We start from the raw sequence: 14,894 nt of genomic DNA, 5'->3' as shown, positions 1-14,894 counted from the left end.
GCTGATGCGGGACATCTCCCCTTCCCCTCCGAAGCGAGGGCCGCCACCGGCTCCTGTTCGGAGACACAGAGGCTTCGGCGTTCGTTTCCACCTCGCAGACGCTTGGCTCGGTCCCAAAGCTCCGGCGCGCTGCGGCCGCCGCGTAACGCCGGGGCGGGATTGCATCAGCTGCGCCGGGCGGCACCTCGCCGTGCTGGCGGCTGCGGGGGGTCCGCGGTCCCGCAGGGGCTGCGACCGGCTCAATTCCCGCGCTGCCGCTGCCTCCGTCCCTCCGCGGTGCTGAGAGAGGGGGAGCTGCTCCGCGGTGCTCTGCGTCCCGCTGCCTCGTCCTCAGCCCGGAGGGGAAAAATCCCCAGACCTTAAACTGTGATCGATACAGTAGGAGACGGTGAAACTTGGCTCTAAGATACTCTGGGAGCTGCTGCTCTTCACCGCGACACCTCCCGGGGTGCGCTAGGAAAGAAGCACATCACCTTCTAAATACAAGCAGGAGCTTAAAAAGCCGTTTTTTGTGCCATTTCCCCAGTCTCCTCTCCGGGCTTTGGATGTGACGCAGAAAAGAGGCGGCTGATGTGTTTTGAGCCATCCAAGATTCCCGTCGGCTGTAAAGTGCCGGGCAGAGAGGAGATGCTCGGGGGGGTGGCTGCCCCCCTGCCCGGGGGCGTGAGGCCGACGCGGGTCCCGGACCCGCAGCGCGGCCCTGCTGCCGGGGGCTCCGGGGTCTGTGAAACAGCTGCTGCTGGGAACAAACCAGCTTCTGCTTCTGCTCCCTTCTTGCAGTAATACAGCCTTGCTTTTAAGTTGGGCTTAAAAGTAGGAAAGCACCAACATGTCAGACACTCTCGCTGGTGGTGGTCACCCCGAAGGGACAAGGCCACCTCGCTGGGGTCTGTGCCGAAAGTGGGGATTTGGGGGCAGCAAGGGGCTGAGCGGTCCCAGGGGCCGCGCAGATCCCGTCCGCCTGCCCAGGCCCTTCCCCCGGCCTCTTTCCTCAGGAAGGATTTCACTAAAGGCAGGAAAAAACAAATCCAAAGTAACAACTTCTACCTAAATATTTATACGAGTGTTGTGTCTGACGCACTGCTTTACCAGCGGCGAAGCCGGTCTGTAAGCTGCGGGAACCCGCCTCGCCCGTGCTCCCCAACGGCTGCACGCGGCTGCTCCACGGGATTTCCAAAGTTTCTAGGGGAAAAAAGGGATTGGACGGACCTAGAAAGCAGCAAATCAGGCTTCGGGGCTCAGGTGGTAGATGGGAACCTCATTAAACGCGTTCGTTCCTGCTGCAATCGAAGCGTCAAAGCGCCTGACAGCCGGGGAGCGGGGCAAGGCTTTATTTTCCCCCAATGTTTTTATGCAACGGGCCAAGGAGCTTCCCGAGACGCGGGCTGCGGCTGTGCGCGAGGGCTGCGCTCGCAGGAGGCTCTGCCCGTGCTCGCCGGGCTCCGGTGCCGCTGCGGCAGAAGGAGAAGCTGCGTTTTGGGGCAAATCAGAGGCATTTGGAAAGCAGGGACCCGCTGTTGGCAGGGCCGGCTCTCGCCGCTGGCGTTTCCCGGGGCAGACACCAGCGCATCGCCATGCGCCCGCGGCCGCGGCCGTTCCCGTGGTGGCTCCCTGCCTGCGGAGGCCCCGGCAGCCACGGCCATCCGCAGAGCTGCGTCCGGGCAGCCGAGGGATTAGAGACCCCGATTACAGCTAAGCTGGGAGCGACCTAGATCCGCCGCCCCCTCGAGCACGCGGCGCCGATCCCGCCCGCGCGGCGGGGGTGCCGGTCCCGCACCGAGGCCCCGTGAGCGAGGGGGGACGCTGGGGCCCCGGCGGCTGCCGGCGCTGGGCCGGGCTGGTGGAGGCGTCGAGCCGCCGGGGGAGGCGGGAAGCCCCGGCTTCGCGTGCTTTCACGTCGGCCCGTTGTGGGGGTTTCACGTGCCCCTTGCCCGCACGCGCCGTGCCGCAGCACCGGGCCTGGCAGCGGGCCCAGGCGTCCGGGGACACGCAGCAGCGTGCAGGCTCTGTGCACCAGCACCGAGGGTGCCCGGGGTGCGTGCACCGGTACCGAGGGAGCACCCGGTGCGGGCCCGCGCTGCACCGGTACCGGGCAGCGTGCAGGGTCGGTGCCCGTGTGCACCGGTACCGGGTGCGCGGTGCGTGCACCAGGGCTGGGCGTGCACGGGGGCTGCATGCAGGATTCGTGCACCGGCTCCAGCCTTGCACGGGCAGCATGCAGGGTCGGTGCCCGGTGCTGGCTGCCCGCAGGATGCGTGCACCCGTTACCGGGCGTGCAGGCTGCATGCACGCACCGGTACTGGCCGTGCACAGGCACCGGGCCTGCACGGGCGAGGGTCTTGCAGGGTCCGCGGTACCGGGCGCGCCCGGGTGCAGGGTCCGGGCTCACCGCGAGCCCTCGCGGCCGCCTCCCGCGGGCTCCGGGCACCGGGCGCCCGCCGTTAACAGGGCGGGCCCCACCTCCTGGCTCCGCGAGGCGTCGCCGCTTTAAGACCGGCGGGGAGGGGTCACGTGGCCACGCTGAGCGCGTCCATGTGAGCGCGCCGGCGGATGTGACGTAAGCGGCGCGCGCGGGGAGGAGGAGGAGGCGGCGGCAAGATGGCGGCGCCGAAGGTGAAGCAGGACATGCCGCCGCCGGGCGGGTACGGGCCCGTCGACTACAAGCGGCACCTGCCGCGCCGCGGCCTCTCAGGTGCGGGGCCGGCGGCCGGGGCGGGCCGGGCGCGGGGGAGCCGCGTCCCGCGGCGCTGGGGTGGGGGTGTGGGCCGGGTCCTGGCGGGTTTGGATGGGGGGGGCTCGGACGCCGGGGCCCCTCGGACGCCGGGGCCCCTGGAGCCGCCGCTGCAGCCGCCGCTCTCCGCAGGTTACAGCCTCTTCGCGCTGGGCATCGGCAGCCTCCTGCTGGGCTACTACACCATCATCAAGTGGAACCGGGAGCGCAGGTGGCTCGGGAACCAGCCCGGGGGCCCCACACACACCCCCCCGGCGGCCCTGACTCCCCCCCCGGCTCCTCTCCGCCCCCGGGAGCTCGCGCTCCCCTCCCCGGGGCCCTGCCCGCCTCCCCCCGGCTCCTCTCCCTGGTTTCCCCCTCCCTGGGACCCCTCGGCCCCCCTCCGGGGTGCTTCGTCCCCCTCCCAGCCCCGTCCCCGCGGGGAGGCGGTGGTGGCCGCTCTGACCCTGCCGTGTCCCGCTGCAGGCGGCTGCTCATCGAGGACCTGGAGGCTCGGATCGCCCTGATGCCGCTGCTGCAGGCGGAGTCGGACCGCAGGTGCCGGGGGCGGCGGGGGGTGATGCCGGCGGGGTCTCTGGGCTTGGTCTGCCGCGCGGGCGCCGGCCGGGGCTCTCCTAGGGGGCTGATCCTGGCCCGGGGGGCTGCGCCGCCCCGCTGGAGCGGGCGAGGAGGCCATGGGACGATCCCGAGCCCTTCCCGACGTCTCCGCGCTCTTGGGTGGGCTGTTCGCCCCTGTGGGTCTGCGTTTGTCGCCTGTGCGAAGCCGAGCGTTCCCGCTGGTGGGGGAGCTGGGCTTGCCGCGGGCTCCCAGTGCGGGTCTCGCCGTCGGTCGCTGGGTGGGAAGCGGCGCTGCCTTCCCCAGCCTGGGGCTGTTGCGTGGGCCCTGCAGAACAGGCCTCAAGGCCGAGGCCTGGGGGAGGCTCAGCTCCCCGCGTGGCGTGCCGCGGCCTCGCCGTCGGGGACAACCTTTCCCTCCGTTACAGGACCCTGCGACTGCTGCGGCAGAACCTGGACGAGGAAGCTAAAATCATGAAGGACGTTCCTGGGTGGCAGGTTCGTAACTTGCAGCGGCTCCATGAAAAGGGCCAGAGCAGGTTCCCCAAAGCCGCTTGCGTGGGTTTTGGTCCGTCTTGTGCTTCCTCTGCAAGCTCAGGACGTCTGTGCTTGGAGACGTCTCGCAGGACCTGGGGCCTTGCCGGGTTAATCGGGCAGTAACGAGAGTCGGGGAGGCCAAACCAAGCAGTGGCGCGGGGCCGCACTAGCATGGGGCGACGGCGCTTCTGCCGCTCGGAGCGGGGAACGGGGGGGCTCGCGGCCTGCGGAGGAAACCGCAGCGTTGGTGCAGCGCGTTCGGCAGCTCCCGCTCTGCAGGTCGGAGAGTCCGTGTTTCACACCGACCGCTGGGTGCCCCCGACGCTGGATGAGCTCTACTACCTGCGGCCCACCAGCGAGCTGGACAACGAGAAGTTTGGCTTGCAGTACTACGTCTGAAGCCCGGCGGAGCCCGGCTCTTCGTGGGCTTTGGTTTCCCCAGACGCCGCGCGGGGGGTGGTGTCTGTCGGATGCGTTCGTTGCTGACTGTGTTTGGGCGTCTGCTATTAAAACCGCGCCGATACGAGATGTCCCGTGTTCCTGAAGAGCTCTCTCAATCCTCTGGGAGACGTGTCGCTGCTCCTGTCCCTGTTTGTGCTGTCCCAAACGCAGGACCGGGGCAGGGAGAGCTCCCGGGGTGGAGCAGAGCTCGGTGCTCTGCCGCGGGGGACCTCGGTGCCCTGTCCCTTGTCCCCCAGGGCTCCACGGGGGGCAGGCGGGCGGTTGCCTCGCTGGGGCCCTCGCTGTTGGCTCAGGGCTGAGCTGGGCCGAGCTCCATCTGCCGCAAGCACCCGGGTGCTTTGGGGTGACTGCGGGGGAGCTCAGCTCTCCCCCCCCGCTCCAGGCTCTGCCCTCCAAGCCCCACGCGGGGCCTCGGCATCACCGCCTGGTCGATGCTGCCCTGCTACCTCAGGTGAGTCTGGTCTGGCCCCCGGGGGCACTGGGAGCTGTGGAGGGGGGGAACTGGGAGCACGGGGAGCAGGGTAGGGGGCTGCTGCTGTGTGCCCATCACCATGCGCCTGCACCTGGGCTGTCCCTGAGCCCGTCCTGGGCTTTCCCCAGCAGGGAAGGGGCTCTGCAAGCAGGAGCTCCCCGGGCTGCTGGGGCAGTTTTGAGCCCTGGCACAGCCTGGACCCCCAGCCTGTCCCCCCCCCCCCCCGGCTCACTCTGGTCCCTGCCGGCCGGGCCCTGAGCAGGGATGGCTGATCCCAGCGGGGATGCTGGGGGGGTGATGCTGGGGGGGCCACAGGGGAGGGTGCTGGGGGGCTCCCAGGTGGGGGGCAGCACCCCCAGCTAGTCCACCACCCCCATCAGGCCTGGCTTCAGCCTCCAGTGATGCCACTCTGGATTGAGCCATGGTGTCCCCCGGCCCCCCAGCTGCCCCCACACATGTCCCCAGGACCAGCTGCTCCCCCCGTGGCACTGCGGGGGCAGAGGGGGCTGGTACCCGAGTAGCTGCCGTTGCCAGGGCAGCTGCATCCCGGGTCCCCGCGGCTGCAGCAGGGACGTCTCCCGGCAGAGGACCCGGGAGCGGAGCGGCCCCAGGGAGGGGGGCCGGGTTCTCACCAGCAGCAATTAAGGGAAATTGTAGGTAACTCCTGTCAGAGCTGAAACGCGCCATTTGTTGGGTGACCAACGACACAGCTGCGCTGGGGAACCTCCCTGCCTGGGGACCGCGTCCCCCGCGTTACCTCCAGCAGCATCTGTGGGACGGGACGGGACGGGATGGGACAGGACAGGGTTAGGGAGACATTTGCTCCTCGGCTCCCCTGGGATCGTGGTCGGGGGGCGGCGGTGGGGCACCCCCCGGCCTCCTCACCCCCTTTGCCCGCAGGTCCCTGCCGTGGGGCCGGGCCGGGACTCACTAGAGGGCACCAAAGGATTGGGAACGGGGCTGGGGCTGGGCCGGGGGGTCTGCGGAACAGCCCGGGGGGGGGCGACAGGGTTTATAGGGTCTGCAGGACAGCCAGGAGATGGGGGGGTCTATAGGGTCTGCAGGCTGGCCAGGGAACGGGGGGGCCATAGGGCCTGGCAGGACAGCCTGGGGATGGGGGGTCTGTGGGATCTATGGGGGGTTCTATGGGATCTATGGGGGGCCAAGTGGCGCCCCCCCTAACGCCTGCGTGAGTCGGCTCAGGCACCTCGCCGGGAGGGAGGCCGGGAGCCCGGCTGCTCCGCGGGCGGGGGCTCCTCACCGCGGGGCCCCCTCCGGGGAGCCCGGCACAGCAGCGTCTCCCAGGCCTTGGATTTCACCGTGCCTCCAACAACAACCCGCGCGGCAGCGCGCTGGAAATGGCACACGCTGTTCCCATCCGCGGCGCAGGTGAGCCAACAGATGTGAGCAATTATTGTCCAATTCCGAAGCTCCCCGTCGCTGCCAGCTTCTGGACGCGGCGGCGGATGAACAACCGCGGCATTGTTCGGCTTTATGTAACGCCCCGCTCCCTGCGAGCGCGGCTCCCCTGCCAGCGCCGTGCCTCGCACGAACCGCTGCCGCGACCCCACGGTGCACCGCTGCTGGCCGCGCGCGCCCCGAGCCCCGAACCGCCGGCCACACGTGCTGCAAGCCCTGCGGCTGCCGGCCGCATACGTCCCCAGCCCCGAGCGCTCTGGTCGTGCACGTCCCGAGGCTGCCAGCCGTGTGCTCGCCTGGCCCTGACCCTGCTGGCCCCGGGTGCCCGGCGCTGGCTGGGCCGGGGAGGCGGCCGGCGGGTGCTCCTCGCGGCGGCGGAGCGGAGGCGGAGGTCATCGGGGGGAGCTGCCGGAGGATCGCGGGTTGGGGGGCAGCAGCCGATGGAGATCCGCGGGCACCGAGGCGAGGGCAGCGCCGGGGCCGGTTCGGCCAGGCGCTGGGAAGGCGATGCCGGGGACGTGCCAGCCTTTCCCCAGGCCTGTTCCTCTCCTTGTTGGTTTTTGCATTCCTCAGGCACCTTTCATGCTTTCCCCGGCTGACGTGGGCACGGCCGGTCGGAGGCTGGGCCCGCAGAGCGAGGCTGCCCCACGGGAGGCTGCTGCCCGCGGCCCCAGCTGGCGTCCGTGCGGGGAGGAGGGAGCCCGGGGTGGCCGGGGGGGTCCCGGCCCTGCTCCCACTGCCCGGAGCCCCAAAGGCTCCTGCTGGCGCGAGGAGGAGGATGGGGAGCGGGGCAGCGAGCAGAGGCGCAGGCATCAAGGCAGCTTTGTGCTCCGGGAGGGCCGCGAGCGCCGGCCTGGCTCAGCTTTTCCGTTCGAGGCGTCTGGGCCGCTCTCTGCCCTCCCCTTCTCCAGGGCGCAGGGTTCGCCTGAGGCGGAGAAGCGTTCCGGTGTTGGAGCCTCGGCAGATCCCGCGGCCACTGGCCTCTCCCCTCCACCATCCTCGGGGCACCCGGATACCCCAGTGCCCCAGGAGCACCCAGCAGGGCGAGCGTCCTCCTCCCGTGGGGCCGAGCATCCTCCTCCCGTGGGGCCGAGCATCCTCCTCCAGCAGCGCCGATCCCGCGGGTGCCCCGGGTGCCGTGTGGGAGAGCACCCTTGCACCCCGGCTTGGGCATCAGGCAGGGTCTCCCGGCATCCTCCCTTCCCGGGTGCCCCTATCCCTGCCCGGGACGTTCCCAGGAGCCGCAAGGAGGTTTTGTCCCGCGCGTGCCGGAGGCGGCACACAGCCGGCGCTGGTGGCTCTCGCGGTGCTCGGATGGAGCCGGGCTCCAAGAACCGGGAAAAATCCATCCATGGGCCTACGGAGGCCCCTCCGCGGGCGCCCGATCCCACGGGAGCAGCCCGTGGTGCTGGTGGTGCGCGGCCCGGCGCAGCTCGGGGCCATCGGGCTGGCGTGCACGTGGCACCTGCACACCTTCCTAGGTATCTTCCTCCCTGTCCTCCTCCTCCTCCTCCTCCGGGGCAGGCACCAGGCTCAGCGGCCCGTCCACGCTCCCCGCAGCGCTGGGCTTTGAGCCCCGTCTCCTACCGCTGCCCGTTCGCAGAGGTGAGCTGGGGCCGCCGCCGCCGCCGGGCAGGTTACGGCGGGGCTTCGCTTCCCTCCAGGCTCTGCCGGGAGCCCGGGGATGCCACGAAATCCTGCCGGCGGCTGCGCTCGCCCAGCCACCGCCACCGGCTCTGTTGTTGTTGGAAACCTTGGCCTCCCTCGGAGGAATGTGACCTCGAACCGCCGCGCTGGCCGGCTCCCCGCGCCCCGTGCCTGCACCCTCCCCGTGCGCCGGGCTCGGCCCCGCCGCGGGGGGAGAGGGCTGCAAACCCGCCGCCTGCAATGCCACCGCCCCCCCCCCCGCCCCGGCTCTGGGTGTTTTTCTTTCTTCTTGCAAGATCTGCTGCACAATTGCACCCGGGCGCTACCGATTTAACGGTGGCCGCGTCCGTGGGGGGGCGGCAGGGCTCGGTGCCCCCCCCGTGCAGGTGCAGCTCATCCACGGCGCGGGAGTCGAGGGAGCCGGGGGAGCCCCGCATCGGTGTCCTCGGCACCCCGGCACGTGGCCGCGTCCCCACCGTCAGCCTGGACGTGCCCCGCGTGTGCGTGCCCCCCCCCCCGGGCAGGATGTGGCCCCCAGGGATCCCCCCCGGCCCGGCAGCGGCTCTGAGGATGCATTCAGGGCATTCACAATAAATAACAAACTCCCCGAAATGAGACATGATGTAATTTGAAAACACCCGGGTGTCTGGTGGCCAGGCCTGGAATTGCCATCACCTTCCCCCCCCCCCCCCCCGGTGTGTCCACACGTCCCGCCGGGAAGAGCAAACAGGAGCCCTCGGCGCCGCCGCAGGATTCCCACCCGGAAAAGCGCTCCGGGGGGCCGGGGGGCCGCGGGGCGGGATTTTGGGCTCAGCCGGCCCAGGGCATCCTCGGCCAGTGCCGCAGCCCCCCTGACCCCCCCCGTGCCTCCCCTGCGTGACAGGCTGGGACGCGGAGGCCGGTGGCCCCCGGCGTTTAATTTCCCTGGTATCCCAGCAATTGGTGGCGGCTCTGCCAAGCCCCGCGGCCGGGGCCGTCCTGCCGCTGGGGCGGGGGGGGGGTTGCGTCGGCCGTGCCGCGGGAGAGGCTGCCTGCCCCCATCGCTTGCTGCCGCCCCGGCTGGGCGATGCCGGGTGCCCCCGTCCCTCCCCTCGTGGCAGCACCTCATGCACGTGGGGGCGGCCGGTCCATGGGTGCAACGAGCCCTGCACGGCCTCAGCCCCCCAGCTCGGCGCACACGCGGCCCCGGTCACGGCCCGGGCGCCCACCGGCCCCGTGCGGCACCGGCAGCCCGGCCTTGCCCGGCGGCACCGGGGCCAGGGCAGCGCTGGCACCCCGACCCGCTGGCCCGGCGCTGCCGGCCTCGACCGCATGAGCTCAGAGGAAGGGCTTTTTCCCTTCCCTCCCAGCCGCATTCCCCAGCGCATCCAATTTTAGCAGCTTTGCAAAACAAACCCTCAAGTTTCCCGGGCTGGAGCGGCGAGTGGCAGCGCGCGGCCGGCTCGCGGGGAGGGCTCCTTCCCTCTTCCCGCCTGTCACGGCGCCAGCCCCGGCCGAGCCCCGCGTGCCAGGATCCGATTTCTGCCGTCTCCTGGCGCGAGCGGGAAAGGCCTCCTATATAGCCGCGCGGGGCCGGCGGGCTCGCAGTCGCGCGCGCAGCCCCGACGGCAGCCATGCTCCGGCCGACGCTGGCCCTCCTGGCTCTCGCCGCCGTCCGCTGCGCCGCCGCCCCAGGTAAGGCTGATTTACGGGGTCGGCGGCGGCGGCGCCGGGCTCCCGCCTCGCCGCTCGCCGGGGGAATCCTCCCCCCGCGGCCCCGCTCCCCGGCCAGATGTTCGCCGGGACCGCGACGGCGGCCGGAGCCCGGCCCCTGCGCAAGGTGCATTTTTTGGAGGATGCGGTTGGGAGGCGCAGGGCTGCTCGGCCGCCCCGAGCAGGGACCCGCTGCCGCGGCATGGGACGGCGGGAGCGAGCGGCTGCTTCCCGCGGGCGCCCCGGGGCTGGCGCGGCCGCTGCAGGGGAGGGTTCACATGCCGGCAGCCCCGGGGCATCTCCCGCCGCACGTCCCGGCACGGTGGTTTTTCCAAGGAGATGCTCCCCGCTCTGCGCCCCGAGATCCCCGTCGTGGCAAACCCTGCAGCACCCTCGACCCCCCGGGCTGTGATTTTTCCAGCCCAATGTCCTGCCGCTTCCCGGCTCGGGAGCTGGGGGTCGGCGCCGCGGCTCTGCTCCCATACCGAGCTGTCTTCTTGCCCTTTCCCGGCGGCGGCCGGGCACTCGCAGGCGGCGTTTCCAGGCGCGCAGCCTGCAAACGTGGCGCTGGCACCGGCTCTGCAGCACGAGCGCTTGCTGCTGCTCACTCCGGCCCCATTCGCCCGGGAGCCGACCCCGCTGTGCCGCGGAGATTCGGCATCCTCCGCTCTCCTCGGCCAGCCACGCGCCTCTGTGACGCCCGCGAGAGCCCCGGATTCCCTGCGCCGGGGGCTCCCGGTTCGGGGCCGGCGATGCTCTTTGCAGCAGCTCAGCACGGCAGCGGCCGGGCGCTGACGGGACCGCGGGGGCCGGTGACAGACGCTCTCGCCCTCCGCTCCCCCGCCAGAGTCCCTGGAGAATGACTCGGAGCCGGCCAAGAGCAGCGCCCCGGGCAAGCCCTGGAAAGCGGCCGCCGATGTAGCCGACCTCGACCTGGCCACGGCAGGTACGGCCACCGCCGCGGGGCAGAGCCCGGGCTCGGGATGCGCCCGGGTCCCGCTCACGGCCGGCTCCGTCCCAGGCGGCGGTGCCGAGTGGACGTCCTGGTTCAACATCGACCACCCCGACGGGGACGGGGACTACGAGAGCCTGGAGGCCATCCGCTTCTACTACCGCGGGCGGGTGTGCGAGCGGCCCGTGGCCGTCCAGGCCCGCACCACCGAGTGGGAGCTGCCCGAGGAGGTGGGCGAGATCGTGCACGTCAGCCCCAAAAAGGGCTTCCGCTGCGTCAACAAGGAGCAGCCGCCGGGCAAGACCTGCTCCAACTACCACATCCGCTTCCTCTGCCCGCTGGGTGAGTGCCCGGCCCCGCCGCCTCCCGCCCCGGCCCCGCGGCGGCTCCGGAGCGGCTCTCCGGAGAGCCCCGGGGCGCCGGGAAGCACCGGGAGCCCGTGACCCACCCCGGCAGCGACGGCCCCTGCCCTCCCCAGAGCACGTCTACTGGTCGCACTGGTCCGCGTGGAGCCCCTGCTCGCGGAGCGCCTGCGGCGGCCGCGGCACCCAGAGCCGCCGGCGCCGCTGCAGCAGCTCCCAGCTCCCCGCCGCGCTCAAGGAGCTCAAGTGCAAGGGCAAAGCCGTGGAGCGGCGGCCGTGCGACGCCGGCCCCTGCCCCCAGCCCAGCCGGCCCCCCGCGGCCCCCCGCCATGCCGGGCGGGCTCGGGGGGCCGCGGCGCCCCGGGAGGCGGCGTGGGCCGAGTGGGGCGCCTGGGGGCCGTGTTCCCGCAGCTGCGGCCGTGCCGCCACGCGCCTCCGCCGCCGCAGCTGCAAGAACGGCAAGAAGTCGCCGTGCGCAGGCCGCGCCGCCGAGCTGCAGCGATGCCCCCCCTCGCCCTGCCCAGGTACCCGCCGCCCCCATCCCCGGGGGGGGGCCACGCACCCCCCCCGCCCTGCCGGGCTGCCCGCCGGCGTCTCACCGCTCTGCCCCCTCGCAGCCTGCCCGGAGCACGTGCTGCGCGGCACCGTGGTCTCCGCCGACGGCGCGGCGCTGCCCGGAGCCCGCGTCTTCCTCGAGGGCCGCCCGCCGGCGCTGCTGGCCCGGAGCGACGCCCGGGGCCGCTTCCACGCGGCCGGGCTCTGCCCCGGCGCCGCCGCCAACGTCAGCGCCCACCTGGAGCGCTTCGCCCCGGCGCTGGCGCCCGTCGTCTCCAACGGCTCCGGGCTGTCGGTGGCGCGGCTGGTGCTGCAGCGGCTGGGTGAGCGCGGCGGCGCGGGGACGGCGGGTGCATCCCCGGCACGGGCACGGCGGGGTGGCGGGTGGTGGCACGGCGCGTCCCCCCGCCGCCCCTCGCCGCACCTCTGCTCCCTCCCTTGCAGAGAAGCCCTACATGGTGACGCACCCCGAGGACAAGGTCCGCCTGGCCGGGCAGCGGGCCACCTTCTGCTGCAAAGCCGCCGGCACCCCCGTGCCCACCAAGTACCACTGGTGAGCGCGGGGCCGGCGCCTCGGCCCCTGCGGGCTCGGTGCCGGGGTCCCCCGGGACGCGGGGCGGGGGGCCGCACGGGGGTCCCCCGCTGAGCCCCGGCATCCCGCAGGTACCACAACGGGACGCTGCTGGACAGGAAGGTCTACAAGTACAGCAGCCGCCTGGCGCTGCGGGCACTGGGCCCGGCGCAGGCCGGCACCTACCACTGCAAGGCCAGCAACGAGGCGGGCGCCATCCGCTCCGCCGCGGCGCAGCTCACCGTGCTGGGTGAGCGGGGCCGGCGCGGCGGCGGGCAGGCGAGAGCGGGGGGCTCTGCAAGGCGGCCGGGGTCACTGCACCTTGCCTTGGGGAGAGGGACGGGTGCGTGAGCGGCGGGTTGGGCTGGGCGCACGGTGCTGCACGTGGTGAGGATGCTCCCTCCTGACGCCGCGTCTCCCACCGTCGCCGCCAGCCCCGGGGCAGCAGAGCTGCAAGGCCGAGCCCGAGCCGAACCTCATCAAGCTGCCCGGCGAGTGCCGCCGGGACGCCGTGGGCTCCCAGTACTACGACGTGGGCCACTGCCCCCCGACGCGGTGCGCCGGCAGCCCGGCCGAGGAGCCGCGGTGCAAGGAGGGCGCCCGGCGCTGCTGCGGCGTCCGGCGCATGGAGATGCGGGAGATCCGGTGCTCCGGCTACCTCCTGCCCGTCAAGGTGGTGGCCAAGTGCGGCTGCGGGCCCTGCGCCCGGCCCCGCGTCCTGGTGCAGGGCCGCGTGACGGCAGCCGACACCGGGGAGCCGCTGCGCTTCGGCCAGATCTTCCTGGGCAAGAAGAAGATCGGCTTCACCGGCTACAAGGGCTCCTTCACCATCGAGGTGCCGCCGGAGACGCAGCGGCTGGTGGCCCGTTTCGTGGACCGGCAGCAGAGGCTCGTGGACACCGTCAAAGTCCTGCCCTTCAACGGCCGGGGCGGTGCCGTCTACCAGGACGTCAAGATGATGCGGAGGAAGGAGCCGGTGGCCTTGGACGCCAGCCGGACCAACACCATCCCGCTGGGGGAGGTGAGCGGCCAGGAGCCCATTGCGGAGCTGGTCATTCCCGCCGGCGCCTTCCTCCGCGCCTCTGGGGAGGTCTTCAAGGGGACTGTCAAAGCCAGCGTCACCTTCCTGGACCCAAGGGACATCGCAACAGCTGGTGCCGCCTCCAGTGACCTCAGTTTCGCCAACGCCGAGGGGGAAATCGTCCCGCTGCGGACCTACGGCATGTTTGCGGTGGACTTTCGGGAAGGGGAGTCCAACGAGGTGCTGCAGACGGGCCCGGTGGAGGTGCGGATCGACGCAGGGCAGATCAGGATGCCGGAGCACCTGCAGAAGATGAAGCTGTGGTCCTTGAACCCTGAGACCGGCTTATGGGAGGAGGAAGGCGTCTTCCGCCAGGCCAGGGAGAGGAGGGGAAAGAGGGAGGACAGGACCTTCCTCATCGGGAACATGGAGATCCGCGAGAGGCGTCTCTTCAACCTGGACGTGCCGGAGAACCGCCGCTGCTTCGTCAAGGTCAGGGCTTACAGCAACGAGAAGTTCAACCCCTACGAGCAGCTGGAGGGGGTGGTCGTCAGCCTCATCAACCTGGAGCCCCAGCCCGGCTACCCCGCCAACCCCCGGGCCTGGGGACGCTTCGACAGCATCGTCACGGGGCCCAACGGCGCCTGCCTGCCCGCCTTCTGCGACGGCGAGCGCCCCGACGCCTACTCGGCGTACCTCACCGCCACGCTGGGCGGCGAGGAGCTGGAGGCCGTGGCCTCCAGCCCCACGCTCGACCCCACGGCCGTGGGGGTGTCCCAGCCCTACCTGAGCAAGCTGGGCTACCGCCGGCTGGACCACGACGACCCCAGCCTCAAGAAGACGGCCTTCCAGATCAACGTGGCCAAGCCCAACCCCAACAACATCGATGAGACCAACGGGCCCGTCTACCCCTACCGCAGCTCCAAGGAGTGCGAGGAGGCGCCGGCCAGCGCCAACCACTTCCGCTTCTACCGCGTGGAGGTGGACAAGTACGAGTACAACGTGGTGCCCTTCAAGGAGAGCGACCTGACGTCCTGGACGGGCGACTACCTGTCGTGGTGGCCCAACCCGCAGGAGTTCCGGGCGTGCTTCATCAAGGTGCAGATCGAGGGGCCGCAGGAGTACATGGTGCGGTCCCACAACGTGGGGGGCAGCCACCCGCGCACCCGCGGGCAGCTCTACGGCTTGCGCGACACCCGCAGCGTGCGGGACATGCTGCTGGAGAGCAGCTCGGGCGCCTGCGTGGAGTTCAAGTGCAGCGGGATGCTCTTCGACCAGAGCCTCGTGGACCGCACCTTGGTCTCCGTCATCCCCCAGGGCAGCTGCCGCCGCACGGCCGTCAACAGCCTCCTCCGCGAGTACCTGGCCCGGCACCCGCCGGTGGCGGAGAACAACAACACGGGCGCCTTCACCATGCTGGCGCCCGTCGACCCGCTGGGGCACAACTACGGCATCTACACGGTCACGGACCAGAACCCGCGGCTGGCCAAGGAGATCGCCATCGGCCGCTGCTTCGACGGCACCTCGGACGGCTTCTCGCGGGAGATGAAGTCCGACGTGGGCACGGCGGTGACCTTCGTGTGCCAGGAGCGGCCGGTGACTCAGGGCAGCTTCTTCCAGCGGCTGCTGACGGCGCCGGCCGCGGCGCTGGACGAGATCCGGCGCGAGATGGGCGCCAACGAGCAGCGCCGGGCCCCCCCCGAGGTGATGGACTTCTCCTCCGGCTGGCGAGCCCCGGCGTCCGCCCCGGCCCGGCGGGGCCCCGGCGCCCGGCGGAGGATGCGGCCGCAGCTCTGAGCGCCGCCCCGGCCCCTTGGGGGGGGGGACCCCTGCGTCCCACCGCCCTCGCACCCAGTGGGGGACATCCCCCCCCCAAGGGACCCATCCGGGGGGGGCAGCGGAGCGGGGCCCCCCACGG

At 71.8% G+C, this 14,894-nt stretch overlaps 2 protein-coding genes across 2 annotated transcripts; both read left to right on the top strand.

Moving 5' to 3' along the window:
- The first annotated feature begins 2,536 nt into the window (after window positions 1-2,536).
- Window positions 2,537-4,351, top strand: NDUFA13 (NADH:ubiquinone oxidoreductase subunit A13). The gene is made up of 5 exons (XM_064497507.1): window positions 2,537-2,692; window positions 2,864-2,942; window positions 3,197-3,268; window positions 3,715-3,784; window positions 4,103-4,351. The coding sequence occupies exons 1-5, from the start codon at window positions 2,599-2,601 to the stop codon at window positions 4,220-4,222; spliced, it is 435 nt and encodes a 144-aa protein (XP_064353577.1). The 5' UTR covers window positions 2,537-2,598; the 3' UTR covers window positions 4,223-4,351.
- Window positions 4,352-9,159: 4,808 nt separating this feature from the next.
- On the top strand, window positions 9,160-14,894 carry CILP2 (cartilage intermediate layer protein 2). Its single transcript, XM_064497511.1, has 8 exons — window positions 9,160-9,497; window positions 10,363-10,461; window positions 10,537-10,809; window positions 10,946-11,353; window positions 11,447-11,707; window positions 11,829-11,937; window positions 12,048-12,205; window positions 12,390-14,894. Exons 1-8 carry the CDS (start codon window positions 9,437-9,439, stop codon window positions 14,771-14,773), a joined length of 3,753 nt encoding a protein of 1,250 aa, XP_064353581.1. The 5' UTR covers window positions 9,160-9,436; the 3' UTR covers window positions 14,774-14,894.

The sequence above is a fragment of the Dromaius novaehollandiae genome, chromosome 25, assembly GCF_036370855.1.
Source record: "Dromaius novaehollandiae isolate bDroNov1 chromosome 25, bDroNov1.hap1, whole genome shotgun sequence".
Lineage (NCBI taxonomy): Eukaryota > Metazoa > Chordata > Aves > Casuariiformes > Dromaiidae > Dromaius > Dromaius novaehollandiae.
This window is presented reverse-complemented; position numbering and strand designations above follow the sequence as displayed.

Excerpts from the sequence above, each read along its gene's own strand:
- CILP2 (XM_064497511.1), top strand. The coding sequence starts at position 9,437 with ATGCTCCGGCCGACGCTGGCCCTCCTGGCTCTCGCCGCCGTCCGCTGC. Across the intron at positions 11,938-12,047 it reads GTGCCCACCAAGTACCACTG|GTACCACAACGGGACGCTGC; the intron begins GTGAGCGCGGGG and ends GGCATCCCGCAG. Across the intron at positions 12,206-12,389 it reads GGCGCAGCTCACCGTGCTGG|CCCCGGGGCAGCAGAGCTGC; the intron begins GTGAGCGGGGCC and ends CGTCGCCGCCAG.
- NDUFA13 (XM_064497507.1), top strand. The coding sequence starts at position 2,599 with ATGGCGGCGCCGAAGGTGAAGCAGGACATGCCGCCGCCGGGCGGGTAC. Across the intron at positions 2,693-2,863 it reads GCCGCGCCGCGGCCTCTCAG|GTTACAGCCTCTTCGCGCTG; the intron begins GTGCGGGGCCGG and ends CGCTCTCCGCAG. Across the intron at positions 3,269-3,714 it reads CAGGCGGAGTCGGACCGCAG|GACCCTGCGACTGCTGCGGC; the intron begins GTGCCGGGGGCG and ends CCTCCGTTACAG.